Raw genomic sequence first — 26,133 nt, 5'->3', positions numbered from 1 at the left:
AAAAAAATATCAAAACCGCATCAAAGGAGCTGTAGCGATAAAAAATACGCGGCAATATCACCAGTTCCAACCTATGTGTACGACTGGAAAAAAAATTCAAAGTCGAATTTTTTCAAAAGCCGATTCTTTGTTTGTAAAGTAAGAAAAGTAAATACAACTGTCATATTATGGTAAAAATGTACTATAGTTGGAATCTTTCGGACTTTTAATACAATATAATTATTTTAATGAAATTAGTTGTACGCTGCTTCAGGCGCCGTACAGGCTCCCTCAAGGCGCCGCGCGACAGATTAGCCGATGGCATAAATGCCACCGTCGAGCGCACCAAGTTACAAAGCAGTCAATATCTCGGAAATGGAGTAAAAGTACAAAATTCTATTTTCAGATTATTGAAGGTAAGCGTTTTCCGCACAATTATGCGTAAGTTCGATTGTTTAACAGCATGAAGAAAACATGAAAAAATGCAACTGATTACAAAAAGTTATTATTTATTTATCTATTTGTCACAATAAAAAGAGATATTAACACTTGAAAAATAGTACAGACAATACTTGAATGGTATGCGTCATTATCTATTGTAGTTTTGGAGTAATTAATTTTTCAATTTAATCTGGCTTAAAATTTTGATTGCTAATAACAGAGATAACATGACTTTGACTACACAACGAGACATCTTGCCCTAAAATCCGTGACTTAGTGAAATTTTCGAGGATCACTTGACATGGCCTTACTCTTTACGGTAAAACATGGGGTCTGCGACCAAAGATAATAGTATGGCCTTATAAGATAATAATTGTGCCAATGATTACCTACGACTGATATGACACATAACAAGGTATACAGAATAGCCTGACTGAACGGAACGGGAGCAATGCGAACTTGCCCCACAACAGCTTTAGGAATGGTCACTGGACTCATTCCACCCCACCTTGTAGCCAAACGGTTGGCAGTTGGTGCAGTCCTAAAGCTTCCTATTCTATTTCGTCTTAAGGGGGGACCCTCATTTATCGGGTCAAAAAAATCGATTTTTTGGAAATAATTTTAATCTATTCTACAACTATTTAAGAATATACTTTCAAAATTTCAAGTCGATATCTGTATTTTTGAAGGAGTGACAAAATTTTTAACAGGACGCGACGGGTGGCCTGATCGCCTGTATCCAAAACTTTAAACGCGTTTTTCTCGAAACATCATTTTTCGATTTTGTGTACACAATTGAGAACGCTGTATTGAACCAATCAGGCTTTACAATAGCTAATTTTAAAGATAATTAAATTGTTTTCAATGTGACATTAAGTGTTTTTTTAAAAAAAAAGATTTTCATATTTTTCTGTAATTTTAAAGTCAATTTTTATGCATGAAAAATCACTTTTAACATAAAACTGGGTAAAAAATATCAATTTCGACATTTTTTTTTTTAATCAAAATGTCACATCGAAGGTATTATCCTAAAGTTTTAAAAAAAATTTGGTTTTTTTATTTCAGAAAAAAATTCAGAGCGCTAGAATGTACACAGATAGAATGAGGTGCCATGGACGAGGTGCATATTTCCATACTTAAAATGTTTTTTTTCTTCTCCGAAAATTTTTGTAGACAGTCAAGACATTTATTAAAGTACTTTATGAATTACAAAACGTTTGAAGTTATTTTACCTGAGAAAAAAATTCCCAAAAATGATGCATTTTTCGACCGTCTAAATGAGGGTCCCCCCTTAAAAAAGGTAATCTTACATGGCATGTAAGAATTCTTAGTTCAATCGTGAACTCTCTGTGTCTGACTGCCTATGACAAGATGGAAAGAAAACTATAGTTCAGTGATCGTTCAGCGTGGAGAAATAATGAAATATCATTAAAACAGGGTGCACAGGTGTATTTAACTGATGGGTCCAAAATGGAAGACGGCAATGCGCGGACTGCCGGCCGCCGTAGCCGAATGGGTTGGTGCGTGATTACCATTCGGAATTCACAGATAGAACGTTGGTTCGAATCTCGGTGAAACCAAATTAATAAAACCATTTTTCTAATAGCGGCCGCCCCTCAGCAGGCAATGGCAAACCTCCGAGGGTATTTCTACCATGGAAAAGCTCCTCATAAAAATATCTGCCGTTCGGAGTCGGCTTGAAACTGTAGGTCCCTCCATTTGTGGAACAACATCAAGACGCACACCACAAATAGGAGGAGGAGCTCGGCCAAACACCCAAAAAGGGTGTACGCGCCAATATATATATATATATATATTGCGCGGACTGAAATTGTCGAACAACATTTCAAAAAAGCAATTGCAATGAAAACTTAGCATCCAGAAACTTTGTTACTCTAATTTGGGTATCAGGACATGAGGGACACGATGGGAATGCAATTGTGGACACTTTACCGAAACAGGATACAAAAACTCCCTTCATTGGTCCTCAACCAACGAGTCTTAATCGAGTACTGGAGAGCCCAAACGGGCATGCGGCATTCAAAAAGACTCACTGATCCTGAACGTAAAGAGGTAGATCCAAACCTCCTGGTAGAAATTAAGCCTGCAGCAGTTTTAGGATTTAATAAAAACTATAGTAGTAGCTAGTATAACTAGTAGGCTGTACAATATATATTTTTAGGTCGCAGTGCTCAAATAGCCATTTACAATAATAATAATAATATTTATTAGAGATAAATATGCATTTTTGTGTTTTACGCAAAAGTACTTATCATTAAGATATGAGGAGAGGGTATTTTCAATGAGTGGTTGTAAATGTTTTAAAAATTTTTTTTCAAAAATGTTCAACATTACTGGTAACAGTAACAATCCCCTTTTACAGGGGATACTTCATTGGGTTATTTACCAAACATAGGTATCATTATAACTTCGGAGAATTTCCAATATATGGATAAGTACTCAAGCATAATATATTCATCGCACCCAGGGCAACTTCCAATATGTTTTACTTCATCGGTGCCCCCATTAAGACAAAAGTTATTTTCTAAATGCTCAGTAAATATAATCACTCTTTGCTCACTTGCCTTATTCCAGTTTCTCTCGTCAATTTTAGCAGGAGTGCTGTGTTGAATTTGTTCATTGAAAAATTTAGTCGCACAAGGAATATTCTGCGCTTTTATTAGATGCGAGCCCAGACAGACATCGATTAAATGCATAATATTTAAATGTAAATAATGGCTATGTGCAGCTGTTTATTTTTTAAGTTCAATTTCGTTTTAATTTCTGGAGATCTGGTTTGCTGCCAGTGCTTCGGTAGTTTCCGTTTTTCGGCTACTAAGATTCTGATAAAAGGTGGTTACTTTTCTCATCAGAAGCCCGTTATGGGTGTGTGTGTACTGTTCACCGCGGCCAACTGAAGTTGTTACGTAAAATGAAGCACTGCTTCAATTTGTGTTTGTTGTAGCATTTCACTAGGCACTGTCGATTACGGATATGTAGAACGTAATTGAGCCAAAGTAACGCATGACTCACGAGTCAGTTGAAGCTCTTCGTCTGCAATAGGTGGTGGTTGGACTCCGATAGCAGTATTCCAGAGACTCCCGATGAATGTCGTTTAATGTCTGCCTCTATACTGTCCGATCAGTAATTGCAGCCGTGTTGGCTTTGTTGCATCTGGTTTTGGCTGCACTTTCGATATTACATTATGTACAGTGAAATGATCCGAGCTCAAATCAAAACCATTAATAACAGAAAATGGGCTGTCTGAGAGTTTTTGTCTACAAAAAATCAATTAAATCCAGAATTCTCTTTGTATACGATGGCCCGGAAGCCGGTTTACCAGTTGCAATTGACTTACAACCTGGCCGATGCATAGCTTTATACAATTCTTGTCCTTTTGTTATAATGATCTTAAGTAACATGCTGTGTGCTTCGCGTTAAATTCGTCACTAATGTTACAGCGACCTTGAAAACGATTTTAAGGTGCCAAATAAGGTTCAGATTTCAGCTGGTGCCTGGGTGCACTGTAAAGAACAATTAACGTCACTGGCTTTTTTAAAGTGTCAACGGAAACGGATGTCGCTTGGAATTCAAATTTTCTCATATAAACGATGTTTTATTGTGTTTTTTTATTTTACCAGTGTTTCAACCCTTGCGCAATTTTCAGAACGTATGTTGTGGTACAGGGAGTACGTTTACGTTTGTTTCGTTAAATGAGTTTCGATTAAAGCAATGTTTTCGTTGGGAAGTACTACTTCTAGGAAGTACTACTTCTAGCTAATTTTTGCATTTGAGCATTTTGCAGTTGTAGTTCTCCACAGAAATTTTTTTATGACCAAAGGACTGATATTTTTTGCGGACTTAAATTTATATGAACCGCTATTTATAATTTTTACAAAGAACTTTTTTTATAGTTGTGATATGTTGGAAATGCAATTTTTTTAAAGTCACTTACTCCATTGATAACAATTGGAGTGGGCATTTCTATTTTAATAGCAACAGTTTTTTTTATTTTACATTAGGATCCAAGGATCCGCTTAGATTAGCCACTTCTGATGAAGAACTGGCCTGCCGTTTTTAACGTGATCTTTTCTTTTTGAGTATTCAGTCTGTTTTTCTGCCCAATTCGTCCTTATCGGTTTTATATACATGCTCCTTTTTTCTGTTTATTTTTTTTTTTTTGATGAATTTAATATTACGTTTTCACCTTTTAGCACAGTTATCTCCTTTACTAATAGCATATATATGTTTTCTAGAGTTTTGAGTTTATTTATTAATTCCTTGCCAAACGTACTAGCTATTGGCAATACATTTTCAAAAAGGTTGGCATCAGCCGACTTCGATGCTTGGGATTGTTGCGTTCTTATAAAATTCAAGGCTGGTTCTTCTAAACAACTTCTGACGGTAATAACGCTTTTGGTACATTTAATTCATCAAAACGAAGCTTTAACCGGATGCTTAACAGTTCTGTTGGGCCTTAGTCCATATAAGTGTTTTCAATGCGTGATAATGAGAACAGTGGTTTTTTCAATGTGCTTCGGAATTTACAGTCTTCTTTACGTACACGTCATCGAATCGTGTCTTTACATACATTAACACCACTTTCCTTAAAACTGTTTTAGCTTCACGCAAAGATAAGATCGGATTTGCCACAAATAAATGAATAAACTTCTGATCTTGCTTTGCACCCATTCATTTATGAACGTCTTCAATTTCTTTGTGGATAGAAGATAGGAGCACTGTGTCAAATAATTTTTCCTATACGGAACTCTTTTCGTAAAAACAACGTACGCTCTATAAAACACAACAACACGTAGGTATTGCGAAAAGCATACGCCTATATTTTTTTGTTGTTTTTTTTCCTGTTCACTCCTCTCGGGAGCGTAGGGCCTCGACAAGACTTGTCTTGCGTTGGTTTCGTTAATCTATTTGATTTCTGACAGGGTAGGTGGTGGTTAGCCTGCCGCTATCAGTCCTCAGTAGTGGGAATACCCACCTGTCGTTGCTTAGGAACAACGCCTTCTTACTGCTTGGAGCGCCATCTGCGCTATTTCCGCGGCTGCTGGCTTCCTCTTGCTGGCGCCACTGATGAAATGTGTAGGTACTTGTCTAAAAGTGCGAGGACCGTGCTTTACGTGGGATTCGAACCCACAAGCTCTCGGTTGGCAGGCTAGTGCACTTAGCTAGACTACCGATGCCACACCTATTTAGCAGCATTTAATTTTTTTTATAACGGAACTCTTAGTTTAAATTTTGACGGTCACGCTTCTTCGCCGACAGTATTTTGTGAATTAATTTTTAAATTTAATACTGATACCAAAGCTGCGAAGTTTTACCAGCCATGAAGCTATTAAGCAAAAACTGAATTATTTCATAGAAGAAGCCGATTCATCATAAATTTGAACATACTTTACTATGCTTCGCCTACTTAAGTTTGGAGTTTGACCCAAAAGTCACGTAAGTCTTGCTTACTATTATGTTTAGAGGGCATTCTTTTAATCATGTTTTTTATGTGTTCAATAAGTTTTGCGGCTTGATAAGGGAGGGCATTGCTACTAGCCCATTTTTTTTTTTGTTTTTGTTATGTTGGTACACTCTTCATATGAACGTATATGAAGTTTCATTTCAATCTGTCAATTCATTCTGGGATTACAAGCCATTTAGTATCGACGTATCCCAGTATTTTCTACAATCAAAAAATTAAGTAAAGTGTGGTGATTGAATTTTTATTTTTGAAAGCAACGGAAATTTATGAACGATCGACGTGAAAGCAATATTTTGACTGAAGTATTACTGAAGTATTGGTCTTCAGAAAGCTGTGTGCACAATGGGTACCGCATTCGCTAACAATGGAACAAAAACACATTCGAATGCGATTTTCTCAGAAACATTTTGAGCGTTTTCGAAAGGATAAAGTAGATTTTGTGCGTCGATTCATCACTATGGATGAGACTTGGCTCCATGATTCTAAATCAAAACAGGAGGCTAAAGAGTGATATGAGTGCGTTTTTCATCAAATAATGAGGTCATAATAGCTGTGGAAGCGTATTTTGCAGCCCCTCCAAATTCTCACTTCAGGGATGGAATTCATAAATTGGAATCTCGTTGAAACAAATATATTGATGTTTAAGAAGACTATACTGAATAAAAGTGCATTTCATAAAATTGTGTTTTTCTTATCGAACCGCAAAATATTGAACAACCTATCAGGACAGTCCATAAGTTCATGCGTTTTTTAAAGGTGGTTTTAAAATTAATAAAAAAGATGTTTAAAGTATTTATTAATCAATAATATATTTTCCTTCATTATTTACAATGTCTTCCCAAGGTTTAGCCAAATTTTTAATTCCCTGCTCAACAAATTGTTTGTCCTTGGAGCCAAAATACGCTTCGATATCCCTTTTTATAGTTTCTTTTGAGGAGTAGTTCTTGTTACTCATATGGGATTGAAGTCCACGGAAAAGGTGATAATCACAAGGTGCAATATCCGGAGAGTATGGTGGATGCGGCATTAGCTCCCATACGAGCTCGTTCAGTTTGCCTAATGTTTGCCTTGCAGTATGAGGTCTTGCGTTGTCGTGGCGAAACAAAACTTTGCGTCTATTCACTAAAGACGGTCGATTTTTGTTAAGTGTCTCATTCAGGTTTGATAGCTGATGGGAATAATAATCAGCAGTTGCCGTCTGGTTTGGTTCCAGAAGTTCATAATAAACAATACCGGCCGTATCCCACCAAATAGACAGGAGAATCTTCTTTGGCCGAAGGCCATCTCTAGGGGTCGGTTCTGGTGTTTCATCTTTATCTAAACATTGACGTTTGCGAACAGGATTATTGTAAAGGAACCATTTTTCATAACCAGTAACGATACGTTTCAAAAAACTTTCATTTTCAAGCCGTTGCAGCAGCTGAAAACACAAATTCACTCTCTGCTGAAGGTTGGCGACGGAAAGTCTATGCGATACCCATTTTCCCAGCTTTGAAACCTTTCCCAACTGAACCAAGTGCATGTGAACTGTTCCATGCGATGAATTTAACCTCTGAGCTGTCATATCGACTGTCAAATTTGGTTCAGCTTCTACTAGTTCGAGCAAGGCGTCGGAGTTAAAGACTTCAGGACGACCAGCGCGCGGGGCATCTTCCACGTCGCAGTTACCGCTTCGGAATTTTGAAAACCACTTTTGCGCAGTCCTTACACTCATGGTATCCTCTCCGCGAACAGTGTTTATTTCTGCAGCAGCAGTTGTTGCATTTTTACCACTTTTATAAAAAAAAATACAAAATATGCCGCTTATACGTGTTCGAAGATTCCATTTTATTTTTTAACAACACGTGCTTCTATCTCCGTTTAAAATCACTTGTTGAATGCACAATATATGAAAGAAAATGGAAATAGTTCCGTTATATTCCGCGAATAATTTTTTGTATGCAAAAATCGTACAAAAGTGAAATTATTGGTAAAATACCCACGAACTTTTGGACTGGCCTGATATTAATTACCATATATACCATATATACGTAGGATAATTGGTAATATGTATGTACTATAGAACACCATGCGGATCAAGTGGAAAAATATTGCAAATCCATATTAAAGCATGACTTTTATGTATTTATAGATTAGGATGGCAAATTTAATATGCATTTTTAGTGATTCCATACAACACTAAAAATCATGAATAAAATAAAAACAATAAAGGGTGAAAAATTTTTTCAGTGCCGCTCCAAATTGTTAGCATGCCCACTAAGGGGGTATTCTAGTCTAGAGGCCCGAACTGCTAGCATTTTTTTACGGTGAATAAAAAAAGGTATTGATATTTTTACTATCCATTTTTTCATCATTTATTTATTTATATATTAAGAGCACACAAAATGAATTAAAAAAAAAAAATATTTCATGGAATTATGCGTCCTTGAAGTGGAAGGCGAAAACACAAGGCAGTGCCCTCGTCGTCACGATTTCTACCCTTGTGGTCATTTGAAAAAAAAGATGGCAAATTCTTAATTAATATGAATGTAATTATCGCATGACATAGAAAAAAAGGGGGAAAAATTTGTTTTCATAAAATGGCGGCTACTCAAAAATTGAGGTCGATTTTTCCCTAATTTTTAAGCTTTCTCGAATTTTTTACACATATTAAAAAGTTGAAATTTCCAGTTTTTCGTACGTCATCCGATAGAGATTTATTTAAAGAATATTCATGATAAACTTCAAGCAAATCTGTTGATTACAACTTGAGATATCGTGCCGACCGTATCGAAAGAAGTAGTTTTGAGAAAAACACGCTTGAAGTTCGCCGTCCGCTCAAACCAGTCTAGCTGTCGCGTAACTTGGAAAATAATTCGAATTTTGAAAAATCTTTTTAGGGAGATATTTTTGAATACTTAAACTATCAAATTTTGAAAAAAAAAAAAATTTTTCCATTTTTTTTAATTTCTAGACTAGAATACCCCCTAAGACAAATGTGTTATTTTCCTATAATTTAAAAAGCCCACGCAATATTAATTTTTTAGGACGCGAGATGATTTTATAAAAAAAAGAGGCGTGTTTTATTTCTCTACAAGTTGTCTATGGATTTTACTTCTGTAATTACTCTTTTTGTTGCGTTTGGTTTATACAAATATACGCTTCGAGTGTAAATAAACGATACACCAATAACGGTTAAGGAGCGAGACTATTGCTGTCTTTGTTAGCACCCTTTTGCTTTGTAAATACATATCTTGATCGGAAGTTTTGTGCAATTGGATGAATTGTTCATCAAATGTTTCGTTTGTTTTCGAACTCCGTACATGACTATGTGCTTACACGTTCGTATCGTGATGCTTGAGATGAGATAAAATAAACTTCAATATCTGTAACACCGTTGAACCATAACCGAGACCGTAAGTGGTCAATGGTCATTCGCAGCCAGTTAGATGGAGGTGAGCATCTTTAAAAGAAATCAGTCTCTACTGACACTATAGGAAGCTGGACAACAAGGCCGTATGGTCACAGCAAGATCCTCCTACAGGGACCCCCGCTGCTCAAAAACGGATCAGACTACACAGTCCCCGACCTAAACTTCAAGAAAGGCTTTACGGTACGCTTCCCACCGAGAGCCGAGTGGAGCAAAGGAGAGGTGATTGGAAGACACGATGTCGAAATCTATACAGATGGTTCTAAGATGAACTGTGGTGTGGGAGCTGGCTTCCATTCGGAGCCACTCAACCTATCCCAATCAATTCGTCTTCCTGATTATGCCACCGTGTTCCAGGCAGAACTTTTAGCGATCAGAGAAGCATGCAAATCCCTAGAACTCTACAAGGTAGTTGGTGCAAGAGTAGCTATCTTCTCAGACAGTCAAGCAGCTATTAAGGCCTTAGACTCCAACTACATTTCATCCAAATTGGTCCTACAGTGTAGAGAGGAGCTGAAACTGCTCAGCCATTGGCTCGAAATTACCCTGATATGGGTTCCCGGTCATAGGAACATACAAGGCAATGAGATAGCGGATGAGCTAGCAAGAAAGGGCTCAACACTAGACATAACAGAGGCGGTGGCAGTTTCCACCCCACTGAACACACTAAAAGCATCTATTGCTTCACACTATCATGCTTTAGCCGAAAGAAGATGGAAGCAAATACCTACATGTATTACAACAAAAAACACATGGCCGTCATATAAAATCCAAAGGACGAATGACCTGTTAGGATGCTCTCGGCCAAACATTTCACGGATCACTGCAACCCTTACAGGACATTGGAAAGTAGGGGATCATGCAGCTAGACTCAATCTACCCTTCAATCCTATCTGTAGAAGCTGTCAAGCGGAAGGGGCGAAGGAAAGTCTGTTCCACTATTTATGTGAATGTCCGGGACTAGCCAGGGCACGACTCCGATCCTTCGGTAAGCCTTTCCTACAGCAAATTGAGGAGATCTCAGTCATCGAGATAAAGGATTTGCTCCTATTCTTGGACCTCACTAAATGGATCTGACTTGGAAACAAAAAAAAAAAAAAAAAAAAAAAAAAAAAAAAAAATCATCATCATTTCACGAGATAGTGGTATTAAAACGGTGCTGGTCACTAATTAGGAGCATTTCAGCTAAGAAATGTTCAACCACCTCAACAACAACAACAACAACAACAACAACAACAACAACTGACACTATTCCGAAATAATTTTCAGTTACATACAATACATACAAATGTACATCGGAATTCTTGCTTTTAAAATCATTACTTACTTATGGATTCGAATACACTGATCATGATGGCCTTGTGTTGCAATCATTACGTCTGCCTCATCCAAAACGAATACTCGTATTTTTTTCAAATCAAACACACGATACTTTAATCCCCAATCTAAAATTTTCCCAGGTGTTCCAATGATTATATGATCCTTTAGCTTGGAATTATGAGTAACTTAAATTATGATTTGAATTAAATTAGTTCTCAACGCAAGAGTAAACATTACCAACCTTCTTCACCACGCACCGCAAATTTAAGTTTGATATCGGGACAAAACTGTGCCATTCGAGCAGCTACCTCACCCGTTTGAATTGCAAGCTCATAAGTGGGCGAAATGCAAAGAACCTAAAAATAAAAAAAACATATAGCATATATGTATATAGGTATGTATAGTATATCAAATTAATCATCAATTGGTCACTTTCGAATTTAACTCGGGTATATCGTTTCGGAAAAAAAATTTCTGTTTTAGGTTAGCAGTACTGTCATTAACGTAAATTGAGTGTAAATATCTTCATTGGTTTCATAATGATGATTGTGTTAAATGAACAAATAAAACTAAATCGGCATTTTTGGTTCTATTGAGAAAAAAAATATTTTAAAACATGAGCTCTGTAACAACACTTGAAAGAAATCAAAGATTTTGTGCCTAAAAAGTCATTTGGGGTTGAAAAATCGTTTGATTCCGAAAACATTTAATTTTTTTATACCAAAAAACCGCTGCATTAACAAATTAAAATAGTCATGAAGCAAATCATAACTGGCAATGAGGTTATGCCCACGACCTATGAATATCATGTCAAAAAAGAAGAAAGACCGAAGAAAAAACTACACTCATGACAATCAACACTTGTTTTTACATTACACTTGATTCGTTGTGCCTTATCATTTGGTCAAAAACTCGTTCTATATATGGATGTATATTAGGACGGGTCGATTTAAAAATCGCTCATTGCTCTGTGAAAATCGTATTCTAGGGATCAAAATAAGAAACTTTGCCGAAGGAACCATGCCTCTAAAACGAGTTCTGATGTCCCCCAATTTGGGCCGAACGAAAAATCCCACTTTGACCCATTTAGAGTGCTCCAATCGAGTCCAAATGTATGACCGCCCCCACTAACTTTGGACGGCCGATCCACCCATGCCAATGGCACACCCCCTGGAACTCCCCTGGGGGGTTCCCCATACAACCATTTCCAAATATCACCATTTTTGGCCTTTGCATGAGAAAAGAAACTAAAAAGTTAAATCCAAATTGGGGGACATCAGAATTCGTTTTGGAGGTATGGTTCCTTCGGCAAAGTTTCTTATTTTGATCTCTAGAATATGATTTTCACAGAGCAATGGGCGATTTTTTTGCCTCCCCACAAAAGACACTAAAAGTTCGACCCAAATTGGGGGACATCAGAATTCGTTTTAGAGGTATGGTTCCTTCGGCAAAGTTTCTTATTTTGATCCCTAGAATATGATTTTCACAGAGCAATGGGCGATTTTTTTGCCTCCCCACAAATCGACCCGGCCTAATGTATATATATCAACGCCACTCTATTCGCCGAACTAACTGTGTAATTTCTGGTTATTCAATAATCTATAAATACCACTCGAAGTACACGATTCCGAATCCGTACATGAAATTAAGGTGCGTGAAATAACTGCCGTTTCGGTAATCAAATTAAAGAACTGTTTCCAAAATTACATGTCTACACCGGTTTTGCACTCGAATAATATTAGAGAAACAAAAAACAAGCCGATCTTAAATGTTCATCAAAATATTACAACATTGCAAGGATACGCTGCATTGCTCAGGTATGTATACAACCATCCTTCTGAGAACTTTTATAGATGCTGCTAGAGTACACCGGGTATAATTGAAGGTGAATAAATTAGTGATACATTATTGAGTGATATGGTAATTATTATTGCATAGCTTTCCTTAAATCAAAAGCTTTAAATATTTAAATATTTTTAAATAATTCTTTTTTAGTTTTACCTGTGGAAAATCCATTTTGGTATCAACGCGACTCAACATAGCTAGAACAAAGGCTGCCGTTTTTCCAGTTCCAGATTGGCTTTGGGCTATCATATTCTGTGGCGGGTCCGCAAGTAATGTAGGGAGTGCAGTTTCTTGTATCTTAGAAGGAGCATTAAATCCCATAGCATATATGCCTTTTAACAACTCTGGTTTTCTAAAATAATGTATATATATATATATTTATGTATATACTATACAATTAATATAAAACTTTGTAATACAAATATTTTAGAGCTAACTAAAATACTTTAAATGAAAAGCACAACCTTGCTATTATCCTGCTTTAGGGGGTTTTTTGAGTATCACTGAATTAGTGAAGTGGGTTACTACAGCATGACAGAGGGTGCTCCTGAGGGAAGTTGGAGTTAGCATCGTGTGCTGTCACCTATCAAACAACGGAAAAACAAATTTCAGACTGAAGATTACAGCAATACAACGTGGGTTCACCATTTGAGCGAGTGGCCATGGATGTTGCGGGTCAGTTTTTAACAAGGACGAAGGTAGTCATTGTCAGCTAATGAATAACAAGATGAAGGACTGATTTTCTGTGAACTCAGAAGGATTCAGCTAAGTAGTGGTGTACGCAACCGCAAGGAATGAAAGGGATTTAAAAGTTGAATGATATGGTGTATCGTATACAGAAATGCTAAACTAGACAGGGAAAAGTCAAAGTATTGCATCTGGAAAGGTTGGCTCCATTTGGATCAAAGGAGTGGGTGTCTAATTGAGACGACAGTGTTCCGAACGGTGAAACTTCGCGAACCGGCTGGCAACAATAGCGAACGAACTAAATTACGATAGTTATTAAGCACATTTATATAAGCAGAAGTGCATGCGCATAGGGTATGCAGTCGTAAGTTAAACGTGTAAGCGATTAAACAGAAAGTAATATAATATATTGATTCCCTTAAGCAAGCCAGTATGTTGCCATTCATCTGTGACTTTTATTTGACAATCTATTGATCGAGCTCAAAGGAATTATTGTGAGAGATTTATTTGGATTTAAGCGTAACAAAATTCGTAATAGCAAGATTTCCAATGAGTATGATAGGACGAGTGAACTGGTGTGGAAATTTTTCTCCACTGCAAAATAAATAATCGAGGCAGGGCGCAATAGGCTTTAAAAATGAAGTGCAATAACTGTACAAAATTAAAAAGTAAAAAAGCACGAGCCAGCGACGTGAAAATTAAAAACAACAATGATTTAATGGAAATTGCTGACGAAACCGAAAGTTTGGCTTGGTTAAAATAAAAACACGAGTTCTTTTGTGATGCAAGCAAATGGCGCGAACCCAAATAGTGTGGGTAATGAAGGTACTAAGAGGGCCGAGGCATCGCCGGCGCAAACAACCGCTAATAAAACTGATTTTGACACTCTATACCCAGAATATCATAAAAGCCCTTTTTTGCCGTGGAAAAGGAAATATATTTGAGCACTCGAAAATGAGAAAAGTAATTTTACGGCTCTGCCACCTATAGGAAGGTTAATCTAAAAAAATTTAGTGAAATAGTTAAATGCAGCAATTACAATAGGACACCTGAGTTCCTGAGGCCTTAAAACAAAATACCTAATATACTTCACTGCGTCGGCGATGAAAAGGCTCGTGTCAGAGATTCTCAAACTAATTAAGCAAGTATGTGCTGAAAGAATAACATTAGGTTTATAGGTCAGGAATATGCTCTTGAGCAGTTGAAAGACCAAATTTTGTTAGGCAGAGATCTAGAGCAGAGCAGTCAACTCTCACAAGGGTAGTAGATGATGAATATCTTACAATATAACTGCCAATCACTCAAAGCAAATATCGATACCATTGATTATTATATCGATAACAATGGGGTTAATATTTGCTGTTTTAGTGAAATCTTTGCGTATGAAGAAGACGGATGCAGAAATTTTTGTAATTTTAACATAATTAAAAAACAGGGCGGATGGCTCTGGTGGCGTAACCATTGCGCCTAAAAAGTCAATAAACTTAAAAAAAATTGAATAGAGTTCCAAACAGCATAATCATATTGTGCAGACCAGAAATCTCACTCCAAATCTAGTTGTCTGTGAAGTTTATGTACCACCGAATGTTTTAATAAATTAATATCAGTCTGAGATACGAGGCTGACTAGAGTTTTTACTGTCGGGGATTTTAATGCGAAATCAAAAATGTGGGAGGATTCATTGACTCTAATAAAGGTAACAGAGGGACATAGATGGCTTAGTTCTTGCCCTGACACTGGTGTGAGTCGAAAACAAGTGCTCATGGAAAGTGATGTCTTTTCCCCTAGAGGGATCATCATTTCCCAATCATAGTTGAAATTGAAAATGTTTCAAGGAAAAATAGTAGGTTCTTAGCCGAACAAAAACTATTAAAATCTTTAGAAATAGTAGAATTAGAACCTTGCTTCCACAACATTGAAGAAAATCTTACTATCTATCAGGTTGTATCTATGAGGTTACTAAAAATCATGGTGGAACGACTCTCTTTCCAGGTCGTATCGCCTGTTTGTGTATAGTTTTAAAAAATATAAGAGTTACCCCTCTGTTCAAAATTTTGAGTTTGCTCTCCAACAGAGGAATAAGTACAACTATGTAAAAAATTCCAAAACAGAGAACTTTAAGATTAAAATAAATTATCTAAATCGTAATTCCAACAACCTTGAAGCTTGAAGGTTTGTCAGATGCTTACGTGGGTTTGAAAATATTGAAAGTTTGAACAAATGGAATTACCAAAACAACTTAAGATACCTTGAACACCTCAAAGACCAAATTCCGGATGGGGGAACGACCTGGCAAAGGGAGGAGGTGAAACCTGTTCCTCCATTTTTGACTTTTTCGTACTGGGAAATGGTGGCTACCCTCGTGGGGAAGACGGTGATATGTTGGTATCAATTGGGATTGCCAGAAGTTATGGAGATTCGATTGGGGATGTCCTCTCGAAGAGAGTCTTTAAGCTAGGGAAGGAGACGATAGGTGTGTCGGGCGAGCTATCGCAAAGAAGTTGTTGCTCTTCAATATTTATCCATTTGTTCGAATGAAATAAATTGCGGTGTAGGTATCCTGGCTCCCAGTTTCATCACAACCTTGTACCCAAGTCCCAGGCGTCACTGTTTAAGTCTGCCCGGAGTTTCTTCCATTTTTCTTTCTTGCTTCCCGTAAAAGCGGCCCTTAGCTGCCTTTTCCCACTCTCAGATTCGTCTGCGATTACAATGGCTTGCCCCGTTCGCCTGGCTCTAGTGTATTTCCGTCTGAGGCGATGGCAGTAACGTCTCAATTCGGCTATTTTCTCTGTTCACCAATAAACAGAGATTTAACGATTTTTCTTAGTCAGAGACGGCATCGCTTTATTGTTTTGTTGGTATTGGCTTGTTTGATACGCAACATTTCTGTTCTCCCCACTTCTGTGGCAATTTTCTTTATGTTCGCACCGGGTGCTCCCTTATGTTCTACTCTGAACGAAATATATTGGTGGTTGGTGCCTGTAAAGTCTTTGAGAACCTTCCATGTTTTTACTAGTCCAGCAATGCGATCAGATACGAGCATGATATCTAGTGCTATTTCTTTGCAACCGAGTCTTATAAATGTGGTTACTGCTCCTGTGTTCATGATCGTCTGTCCGAGCCTTGCCGCCATCTCCAGAACCCTCCTAACTCTTGAGTTAGTAGTTCACATCCTTCAGTTGATCCTTTATTCGATCTTCAAGCCATATCCTCAATATCATCTAGTTTATTTCTTTTATGTTGGCGCTGTGTGTTAGATAACAGCTTAATAGAGAGGTTTGTTCCGCTCCCGTTTTCAGTTGTATTTAAACCACTCCCCGGCGACAACTACAGTGCTGTATTTTTTTGTTTATATTACTCCTGATTATAACAACGTCGGCGTTTTTTTTTCCGCTACCAATTGTGATAGGAACGCGTCTACAGTTTTGGTTCTGTGCGCCCCATCTAATAAGGTGACCCTGGTCCTTTCCCTCAGGTGCCTAAGTAGCAAGCAACAGAAACCTTCCAATCATAGTTGGTGCGTGCTTTTGGTCAAAAAGGTAATCGTAATCAACCTGAGCAAAAAGGGAAGAAAATCCCGCGACCTCCACCAATAATGATATCTGGAGAATGTGATTATCAACAAATCTTTAATATTGCGAAAAAGGAAATGAAAAAAGAGCTTCTTATTAAACTTACTTACAAAGTCAATGCATTAGATCCTGAAGACTATAGAAACCTGACAAAAATGCTAACCAATAAAAATATATCTTGGTATACATATGAAAACAACCAATTCCGGCCGATTAAGGTGATGGTAAAGAACTTGCATCATACGAGTGATCCAGGAGAAATAATATCATATCTTCAAAAACAAGACTTAAAGCCATCAGCGCAGTCAATAAAATGAAATGGAAAACTAAAGAACCTTTAGATATGTTTCTCCTTACGTTTGATTCCAGTGAAAACATCAAGAAAATACATGAATTAAAAACTATTTCACACTCTGTTGCCACTATTGAAGGTGTGAGGCAATCAAAACTCATACCGCAATGCAAATCATGCCCGGCGGTTGGACACACGCAAAACTACTGTGGCAAACAATCAAGGTGTGTCAAATGAGCAGGGAAGCATAAAACGATTGAATGCACAAGTCCTGAACAACAACAACCAAAGAACCAAAAGATACGTGACCAACGAGCTGGCTCAAAAATAAATAGTACTCAAGGCAAAAATAAAAATAAAAAAATTATAGAAAGCTGCCCAAATAACCTTACCAGCAAACCAATTTTGCAAAACAGTACTACATCACTTAAAAGACCCACATTCTCACAGGTAGTAAAAGAAAACAATCACTCGGAAAACGCTAACATCCTACAACAAAATATTGGAAAAAATAACGACACAAAACGAGTATATGGCTGCACTAGAAAAGAGATTGCAGAAATTCGAAAAAACACTACACCTAGCTGAATAAAAATTACTACATTTTTAAAAATCGACATCTGTCTAATATCTGAGACGCACTTCACCAAGCAGTCATACATCAATTTCAAAAACTACAATACATATCATTCAATTCAACCAAACAACGCCGCACGAGGAAGCGCTGCTATTATTATAAGAAGCAATATAAAGCATTACGAAGAAGGCAGCATTTCTATACCTGAATTTCAAGCAATAACCATAACAGCGGATAGTGATAAGAATTTATCAGTCACTGCAGTCTATTGTCCCCCAAAACATTAGATCAAATGCGACCAATACATAGAGTTAATTAATAGTCACGCCAACCGATTTTTAATGGGCGGTGACTTCTATGCGAAGCACACACACTGGGGCTCGAGATTAACCACTACAAAAGGTAGAGAATTATGCAAAGTTCTCAACAGACTGGATGTATCACATTTTCCACTGGAACTCCAACATACTGGCCAACGGATTCACAAAAAATACCCGACCCAATCGAATTTTTCATTGCCAAAAAAATATCAGCTAATTATATCAGCATAGAAAGCGGGTTGGATATGAACTCGGATCAATCTCTAATTTTATTAACATTATACGAAAATGCGCTTATCAAGAAATTGCCATTTAGGCTAACAAATAAATATACCGACTGGGAATATTTTAGGAACGTTTTAACCGCGGATAATCACAATGCCGAAATTACCAACACTTCCGATTTAGATGATGAAATATTAAGATTATCTAACCTCATACAACAGGCAGCCTGGAGTAGCACTTCGGAAAAAAAGTTTGTCACATCAGGTCATAAATATACCAAAGATATTAAAGATATGGACGCAGCGAACAACATCTCCATCCGAAAAAAACGACTAAATAAAATTACGAAAAAAATTTCCAAGATACAAGATTTTAAAAACAGATCTCTGAGTACTTATCTAAAGGGCTTATCAAAAGAACGCAGCACTGATTACTCGCTCTGGAAATGCACAAAAAACTTTTCACAGCCAGTAACACAGCACCCACCAATCAAAAAAGAAGACAGTTCTTGGGCCAAAAGCAGTAAAGAAAGAGCTAATGGTTTTGTTGAGTACCTCGAGGGCATCTTTAAGCCATATGACACATCGAGAGCAGCCGGAATGCTGCCACTTACCTATGCAACTGATGCCGAAATTCCCCATGTTACGGATTCCGAATTGCTTGGTGAAATAAATCAAAAAAAGGCGTCCTTATTACTGCTGAAATTTTAAAACAACTTCCTCAATGTACAATTTCTAAGTTTACTAAACGCCACATTCAAATTGCTCCATATCTCTATATTTTGGAAAACTGTTTAAATAATTATGTTTAATAAACCAGGGAAGCCAGCGCATGATGTCACATATCATCGGCCTATCTCGCTCCTACCAATTATATCAGAACTGATGGAAAAGCTTTTAGCCAAAGGTCTCAACATAATTATTAAGCAAATAAATATAATACCAGTACATCAATTTGGTTTTCGCACAAAACACTCTACCATTGATCAAGTGAACAGAATTACTCGCTTCATTGAAAACGCCTTTGAGGAAAAAAAGGTGTGCTCTGCTGTCTTTCTGGACGTGTCTAAAACCTTTGATAAAGTTTGCCACGGTGGACTCCTCAACTAAATAGATGCGCTTCTACCAAAACCATATATTTTAATATTCTAAAATCGTACTTATCCGATCGTTTTTTTCCGAATAAAATACGAAAACCCATATTCCGAACTTAAGGAAATTAAAGCTGGCGTCCCACAGGGCAGCGTGCTGGGGGCCCTTTCTTTATATTCTTTTTTCATGTGATTTACCTAATGACATAAATTGCTCCACAGCAACTTTTGCTGACGACACAGCCATCTTATCGGTAGGAGAAACTCAGATTGACTCAATCCAAAACCTTCAAATTTATTTAAATAAAATCTCCAAGTGGCCCATTAAATGGCGCATAAAACTAAACGAAACAAAATCGGTTCATTTAGACTTCACACAGAAGAAAATCCAATATCTGCCACTACACATAAACGGCGAGCAAATCCAGTATCACAACACCGCCAAATACTTAAGTATGACACTAGATACCAAGTTTAGATGGAATTCTCACGTTAAAAAGGAAAAATCTTTATCCCTATACAATAAAATTCTTTTATATAAGCAGGTGCTTAAACCAATTTGGAGCAATGGGATCCAGCTATGGGGCTACTCAAGCTGAACCAGCATAAAATCCATACAAAGATTCCAAAATAAGGTACTACGATGCGCTGTTAATGCATCTTGGTACGTCCGCAACACCGGTATCGAACGCGACCTTGGCATCGAATCAGTTGCCACTTCGATCAACATAAACGTTAAGTCTCATATGGAAAGACTACGCCACCATGTACCAAAGGTGTTGTATGCAATCATGCCAGCGGCCGACCTTGAATTTCTTCCCACACCGAATAAAAACGTTTATTATAATACTTGTTCACTTGAGTGTCGCGCATCTATTCGTTCTCCACCCCCCAATAAAAACTGATAAAAACTTGGAGCATAATGATAATTCAAGTGATAACTCTAATAGTCAACACATAACGTTGCTCGATATTCCTAAAACCTTGAATGCTCTGCGCTCAGAAAATGCGCAAATACTTACTGTGGTAATAATGCTGTAATATCTTCGTTAACTTCGAAACTTACAATTTGACGCAATGTTGTTGCTAATTGTGCAAACAAAAACAATCCTGGTACAAATAATAAAGATAATAGCAAGTATCATATTTAGCTGCAAACATTAAACAGCAAGTCTCTAAAAACAAAGGCATGACTGTAATAACTCAACAGCCAGGTTGATTTGTCTCCATATTTGCCTATTATTGCATCGCCCGATGAGAATTAAACTGTACTCACCCAGTCGAGCTCTAATGCTGATGACTCTAATAATGTAATACGAGCGAAGTCGACATCAACGTTGTTGCTGCCTACTAATAAAGCTAATGTACTTGTTGGCAACGATGGATGTGTTGGATTTTCTACTGTAGGTGATTATTCTACTATTTCATAAGCTGACGTTGCTGGCTCTGCTGAACTCTCTCTCAGAAAACAATGATATTATATAAGGTTGGCAAAAAAGTCTTGCGGTATTTCCGCAAGCTTGTCTTTGCAAGCGCGTAGTTCTAGTTGTATTCGTCGCATCGGTTCACGCTAGAGCTTTTTGGAAAGCTCTTTTCACATGCTAAAACGTTTTTGATTAATTGTTTTTTGCTTTTAGTCGTTCGTGAGTTATAGCGTCGCAAACATGGAGCAAAATAAAGAGAAAATACGGCGTATTTTACAGTACTACTACGATAAAGGCAAAAATGCATCTCATGTTGCCAATAAAATGTGTGCAGTTTATGGACCCGATACAGTTTCCATTTCCACCGCACAACGATGGTTTCAACGTTTTCGTTCTGGTGCAGAGGTGATCGAAGATGCGCCACGGTCCGGAAGGCCTGTCGTCGAAAATTGCGATAAAATCGCTGAATTGACCGAAAGAGACTGGCATAGTAGCAGCCGTAGCATCGGCCAAGAGCTGGGCATGAGTCATCAAACCGTTATAAACCATTTGAAGAAGCTTGGATTCAAAAAGAAGCTCGATTTATGGGTGCCACACGACTTGACGCAAAAAAACATTTTTGCCCGTATGGATGCATGCGAATCGCTTCTGAATCGCAACAAAATCGATCCGTTTTTGAAGCGGATGGTAACTGGCGATGAAAAGTGGGTCACTTACGACAACGTGAAGCGCAAACGATCGTGGTCGAAAAGCAGTGAAGCTGCCCAGAGGGTGACCAAGCCTGGATTGACGGCCAGGCAGGTTCTTCTGTGTGTTTGGTGGGATTGGCAGGGAATAATCCACTATGAGCTGCTCCCCTATGGCCAAACGCTCAATTCAGACCTGTACTGCCAACAACTGGACCGCTTGAACGCAGCACTCATGCAGAAGAGGCCATCTTTGATCAACAGAGTCCGAATTGTCTTCCATCAGGACAACGCCAGGCCACACACATCTTTGGTGACGCGCCAGAAGCTCCGGGAGCTCGGATGGGAGGTTCTTCTGCAACCACCGTATAGTCCGGATTTCGCACGAAGTGATTACCACCTATTTCTGTCCAGGGCGAACGAGCTTGGTAGTCGGAAGTTGTCCTCAAGAGAGTCCTGTGAAAATTGGCTCTCTGAGTTTTTTGACAATAGGGAAGCGAGCTTCTATAAGAGGGGCATTATGAAGTTGGCATCTTGTTGGGAACTCGTCATTGATCAAAACGGCGCATATTTGACTTAAATCGCATTATTATAACCAATTTTATGAACAATTGAAAATTCAATAAAAATACCGCAAGACTTTTTTGACAACCTTATATTATATATAATTGGCACATACCCCCATTTTGGGTGTTTTGTCGAGCTCCTCCTCCTATTTATGGTGTGCATCTTGATGTTGTTCCAAAACTGGGGGGACCTACAGTTTCGAGCCGACTCCGAACGGCTGATATTTTTTATGAGGAGCTTTTTCATGGCATAAATACACTCGTAGGTTTGCCATTGCCTGCCGAGGGGTGACCGCTATTAGAGAAAACTTTTCCTTTATTTTGATCTTCCACCGAGATTCGAACCTACGCTCTCACTGAATTCCGAATGGTTATCACGCACCAACCCATTCGGTTACAGCGGCCGAATCAGATTACTATAAACAAAACTCGTAAAGCGCCTATAATTGTCATGGAAGCATTTTCAATGCGAATCTCGATGCATCTGTCATCGTTTAAGCCCACTGTTCAGACTAGTAATATTGTCGGCTATGCTTCGAAAAATGAAAATGATTCTCCATGCTTAAGTGCTACAATTGATCGTAGAATGGGCACATTAAACCTGCGACAAGGTGGGTCGTGCTACCATGTATGGCGTACGGGCCATGACTATTGCTTCTATTCAAACCTGGTGGAAGTTCTCAAGCCTCGATTGAGATACCTGTCATAACCATTGCCAATAAAATTTCTGTGGATGGTGTCTGTTATCGGTGTATGCTGAACGATAATTTTCCACCAATAATGAGTGAACATCATTTATTCAGTCTAGTCCATCTTACTTTTAAGCTTTCCTTCTTTAACACCACCGAATGACATAGTTATGAAAGCGTGCCGTTCCCTGCTATTTGCGTTTGACAGGCGCAACTTGACGTTTTCCTCCAAATTCTGAGTTGCTTCTCTCACAGCTTCTACGACTTCGGCTTTATCTGTAAGAGCGTCCAAATCTCGTACCTCGATAGAGACTATTGGTTTTATCTCTATCTGTGTTTTTGTCCTTCAATGTTTTATTAATGGTAGACGCAGAGCTTCTGCGTCTATCCATCCTAACAAATTTCCACAAAAATATCGCCGGTCTTGGTTTTTCTCACAGACCTAATCTGCTTTATCTGACTTTATTTTACCGCGCAAGTTAACGCATACAGCGTCCTATCACCATTGAAACATAGTTGTTGTTGTTGTAGCAGGAGCCTCCCATACATGTGACATTTTTCTGGAGGGACATTCCTTGGCCGGATATATATATTACTTAGTTCTGCCATAAGTTCTGTTACACGTTAAGTCCGTTATAGATATTTCACACACCAATCCATTCGGCTATGGCGGCCGACTTACAAATTTTACAATGAATTAATCTTAATTACAAATGAATCAATCTGAATTAAATTAACATTGAAAATGCTATCCGGGAAGTTATTCTCATGAAGACAGTTAGTGGTTGGAGTTAAAGTATGATTATTTAGTAAATTAGACCAACGAAGTATATTTAGCTTAAAATCACATAAAATCCAAAAGCGACTATTTACATTTCTTTCACAAACTTCAATGTTTGCATGAGAGTAGTACAGGGAATACTAATAGAAGGAATGTACGACGCACAAATAAATTCTGCAAATCTTTCAAATATAAACACAGTGCTTATTAAGGAGGGAATCATTATTTGAAAGCTAAAAACGCGTAGAGAGGAGAGAACACCTAACGGCACTTAGCAGCCCCCCGTTTCTTAGGCATCCAGTTTTGTCGAGGTCTCTATCTTTATGATAGGTATGAAATAAACTCTGGTCAAAAATTCAGCATCAAAAAAGTCATCGCTAACCAAGCTTCAACATACATACATAATATTCACAGCAAGATGTGGCTAAAAATACATCTTTGGCTTTAGTCCTTATGTCAGAAATATTTGATTATATAAAATTAAATAATATTTTACAATCGGGTTAACCTGCTTAGCTAATTGCTGGTTATTAGGCCTGCACACTTGGAAAAAAAAACACGGAGGGGTCTTATTTTCACATTAGATTACATCTTGATAAAGTGTTAGAATCTATGTATTTCAGTTTAAAACAATTTTTAATAATTGCAATTTTGCAACACATACAATTATTTCATAAATGCAAATAAATACACAAAAATGTTTAAATAAAAACTATATATTATAAAATACTGTTTTTACTTATCGCACATTATAAAAAATCCGTAGTAAAATCAGAATATTCTCAAACGTTTCCCTTCTTAACGAAAATTAAAAAAAGATATTTAATAAAAATGTTAGAAAAACTTACAAATGCAGAGCTTCAAAAGTTTTAACGGAATGCAATGGTGATTTGGGATCCTTACGTTGCACTTCCAAATCCAAATTCGATTCAACCAGCCCTTTGCGAATTATTTTTAGTAGCAAACTTGTTTCAGCAGCGCTAAAATAATATATATAAATATATGGGATTAAATTAGCATCAACCATTTTTCAAACATAAGTTTTAAATAAGTAACAAAAACCATTCTGTGCCAGTAAGTGCGGCTGGAAGCTAGGGGCTTGCTATATAGAAAAGCAGGGTTTTTTGTTCGCTGGGTTTTGAGAACCGGCACGTGAAAACGACTTCCAAAGAAAAATTCTACAGTCTCGGATTAATCACCTTCTTTTAATGATGAAATTTTAAAGACTAGAATTTGAGAGCATGCATCTGAAATGGCCAGTACCTTAATGGGAAGTGCCTCTGTGCTTCGCCGTGACTTCACCACAACCCAAAAGGTTAGGCTCAAACGAGGTTACTTCGTATGCCGAGCTTATGTTGAGTATGTTGGGGTAGATTCCGGATAGGATAGTTGGTACTCCTATAGTGTACTAGTTGTTGTAGTTGTTTAATATTCACTCCTACTTTGTGTACTGTCTGATGGTTGCGCCAGGATTTATACTCGCATCCACGGTTTTTTGTATTGTTGTAAACGATGGATATGGCAATATGCGGATTTGTTCCGTGTTTCGAAAAAAATGTTCTATTTCGCTTTAAAAACTCATGTGTTGAGGTCAGTCGAAGAAACACCATGGAACTTTTACGTCGTGTTGGCATCGATTTCGCTTTGACGCAACGCGAGTACTTGCTTACAATGAACGCCTTGGCAGTGTAAGCTTGAAGGTTAAAAGTGGGCCAATTATGCAGAATAAAGTTAGTAGAATTTAATATTTACAATAACTGCATTTACTAGGGAGTGGTCCACACGGTATGTGGCCACGTGTTGCTCCCGCCAGCAGGCGTCTGATGCCTCAACGGCTAATACCCCCCTGATAGGCCGGCACTTCCAACCGCCACCACAACCTATACCTCCACGGAAAGGAGCCTATTAGAGCAACATAACTCCCCCAACACAGCCTATCCCCTTCGCTCCTGCTCCAAACCAGTAGCTCTTGCTCCCCCGCACAGTCTGTTCTGTAAGTCAGAGAATACCTCGGAACCTGGCATCAGTCAAATGCAATTTTCGCAATAGCTGGTACCACTTTCGAATATGTTCCGGCCTGCGCACCACCCGCGAGAGTACAACTGACTACGTTGCCCCCTGCAGCTGAACTCTGCACTCGCAACCACCCCCTGTGGCGCGGCCGTCCACAACCATCAGGCCGCAACAACTACAGCGCAATGCACAGCAGGCCCAGCGTAGGCAACCACACGCGTCCCTCACCCCCCGTGTTACAACAGCCTTACCCAGAAGCTTTGAGCTTCTTCAACATAACTGCAAAGGACTGACGAGTAAGGTCGGCGAGATAGTTGACTTTATGAGCCGACACAGTATCCCAATAGCTGTGGTCCAAGAAACCAAGCTGCTCGCTAGGTCCTCTCTGATCACAAGGGATGGCTATAACGTGCACAGGCACGATCGCGAGCGAGACAATGGTGGTGACCTAGCGTTCATAGTCCACCATACAGTATCGGCTCACCGATGAAGGCATCGACCGCAGGGACAGCACCTTAGAATGTCAAGGTATAGTTGTCCGGTCAGGCGATGCCGAGCTCGAAATTTATAATATCTATATACCCCCTGTCACCTGCTGCCCGGCAGGATATCTCCCTGATATTGGTGCGCTCATCAGGGGAGAAAACCGATTGGTAGTAGGTGACTTTAATGCGCATCACGATCTCTGGCGTTCAAGCCTGCCAAATGATCGTAGGGGACTTCGGCTTGGTT

At 38.3% G+C, this 26,133-nt stretch overlaps 1 protein-coding gene across 1 annotated transcript in view; it reads right to left on the bottom strand.

The window, feature by feature from the left end:
- The window catches only part of LOC129237945 (DEAD-box helicase Dbp80), a 61,517-nt gene that overhangs the window by 34,288 nt on the left and 1,096 nt on the right, over positions 1–26,133 (bottom strand). The window contains exons 3-6 of the mRNA XM_054872945.1: positions 24,237–24,368; positions 12,636–12,831; positions 10,876–10,990; positions 10,642–10,819 (exon numbers count right to left, since the gene is read on the bottom strand). Of these exons, the coding sequence (XP_054728920.1) occupies positions 10,642–10,819; positions 10,876–10,990; positions 12,636–12,831; positions 24,237–24,368 (621 nt within the window). The remainder of the gene's footprint in view (positions 1–10,641; positions 10,820–10,875; positions 10,991–12,635; positions 12,832–24,236; positions 24,369–26,133) is intronic.

The sequence above is a fragment of the Anastrepha obliqua genome, chromosome 2 (assembly GCF_027943255.1).
Source record: "Anastrepha obliqua isolate idAnaObli1 chromosome 2, idAnaObli1_1.0, whole genome shotgun sequence".
Lineage (NCBI taxonomy): Eukaryota > Metazoa > Arthropoda > Insecta > Diptera > Tephritidae > Anastrepha > Anastrepha obliqua.
This window is presented reverse-complemented; position numbering and strand designations above follow the sequence as displayed.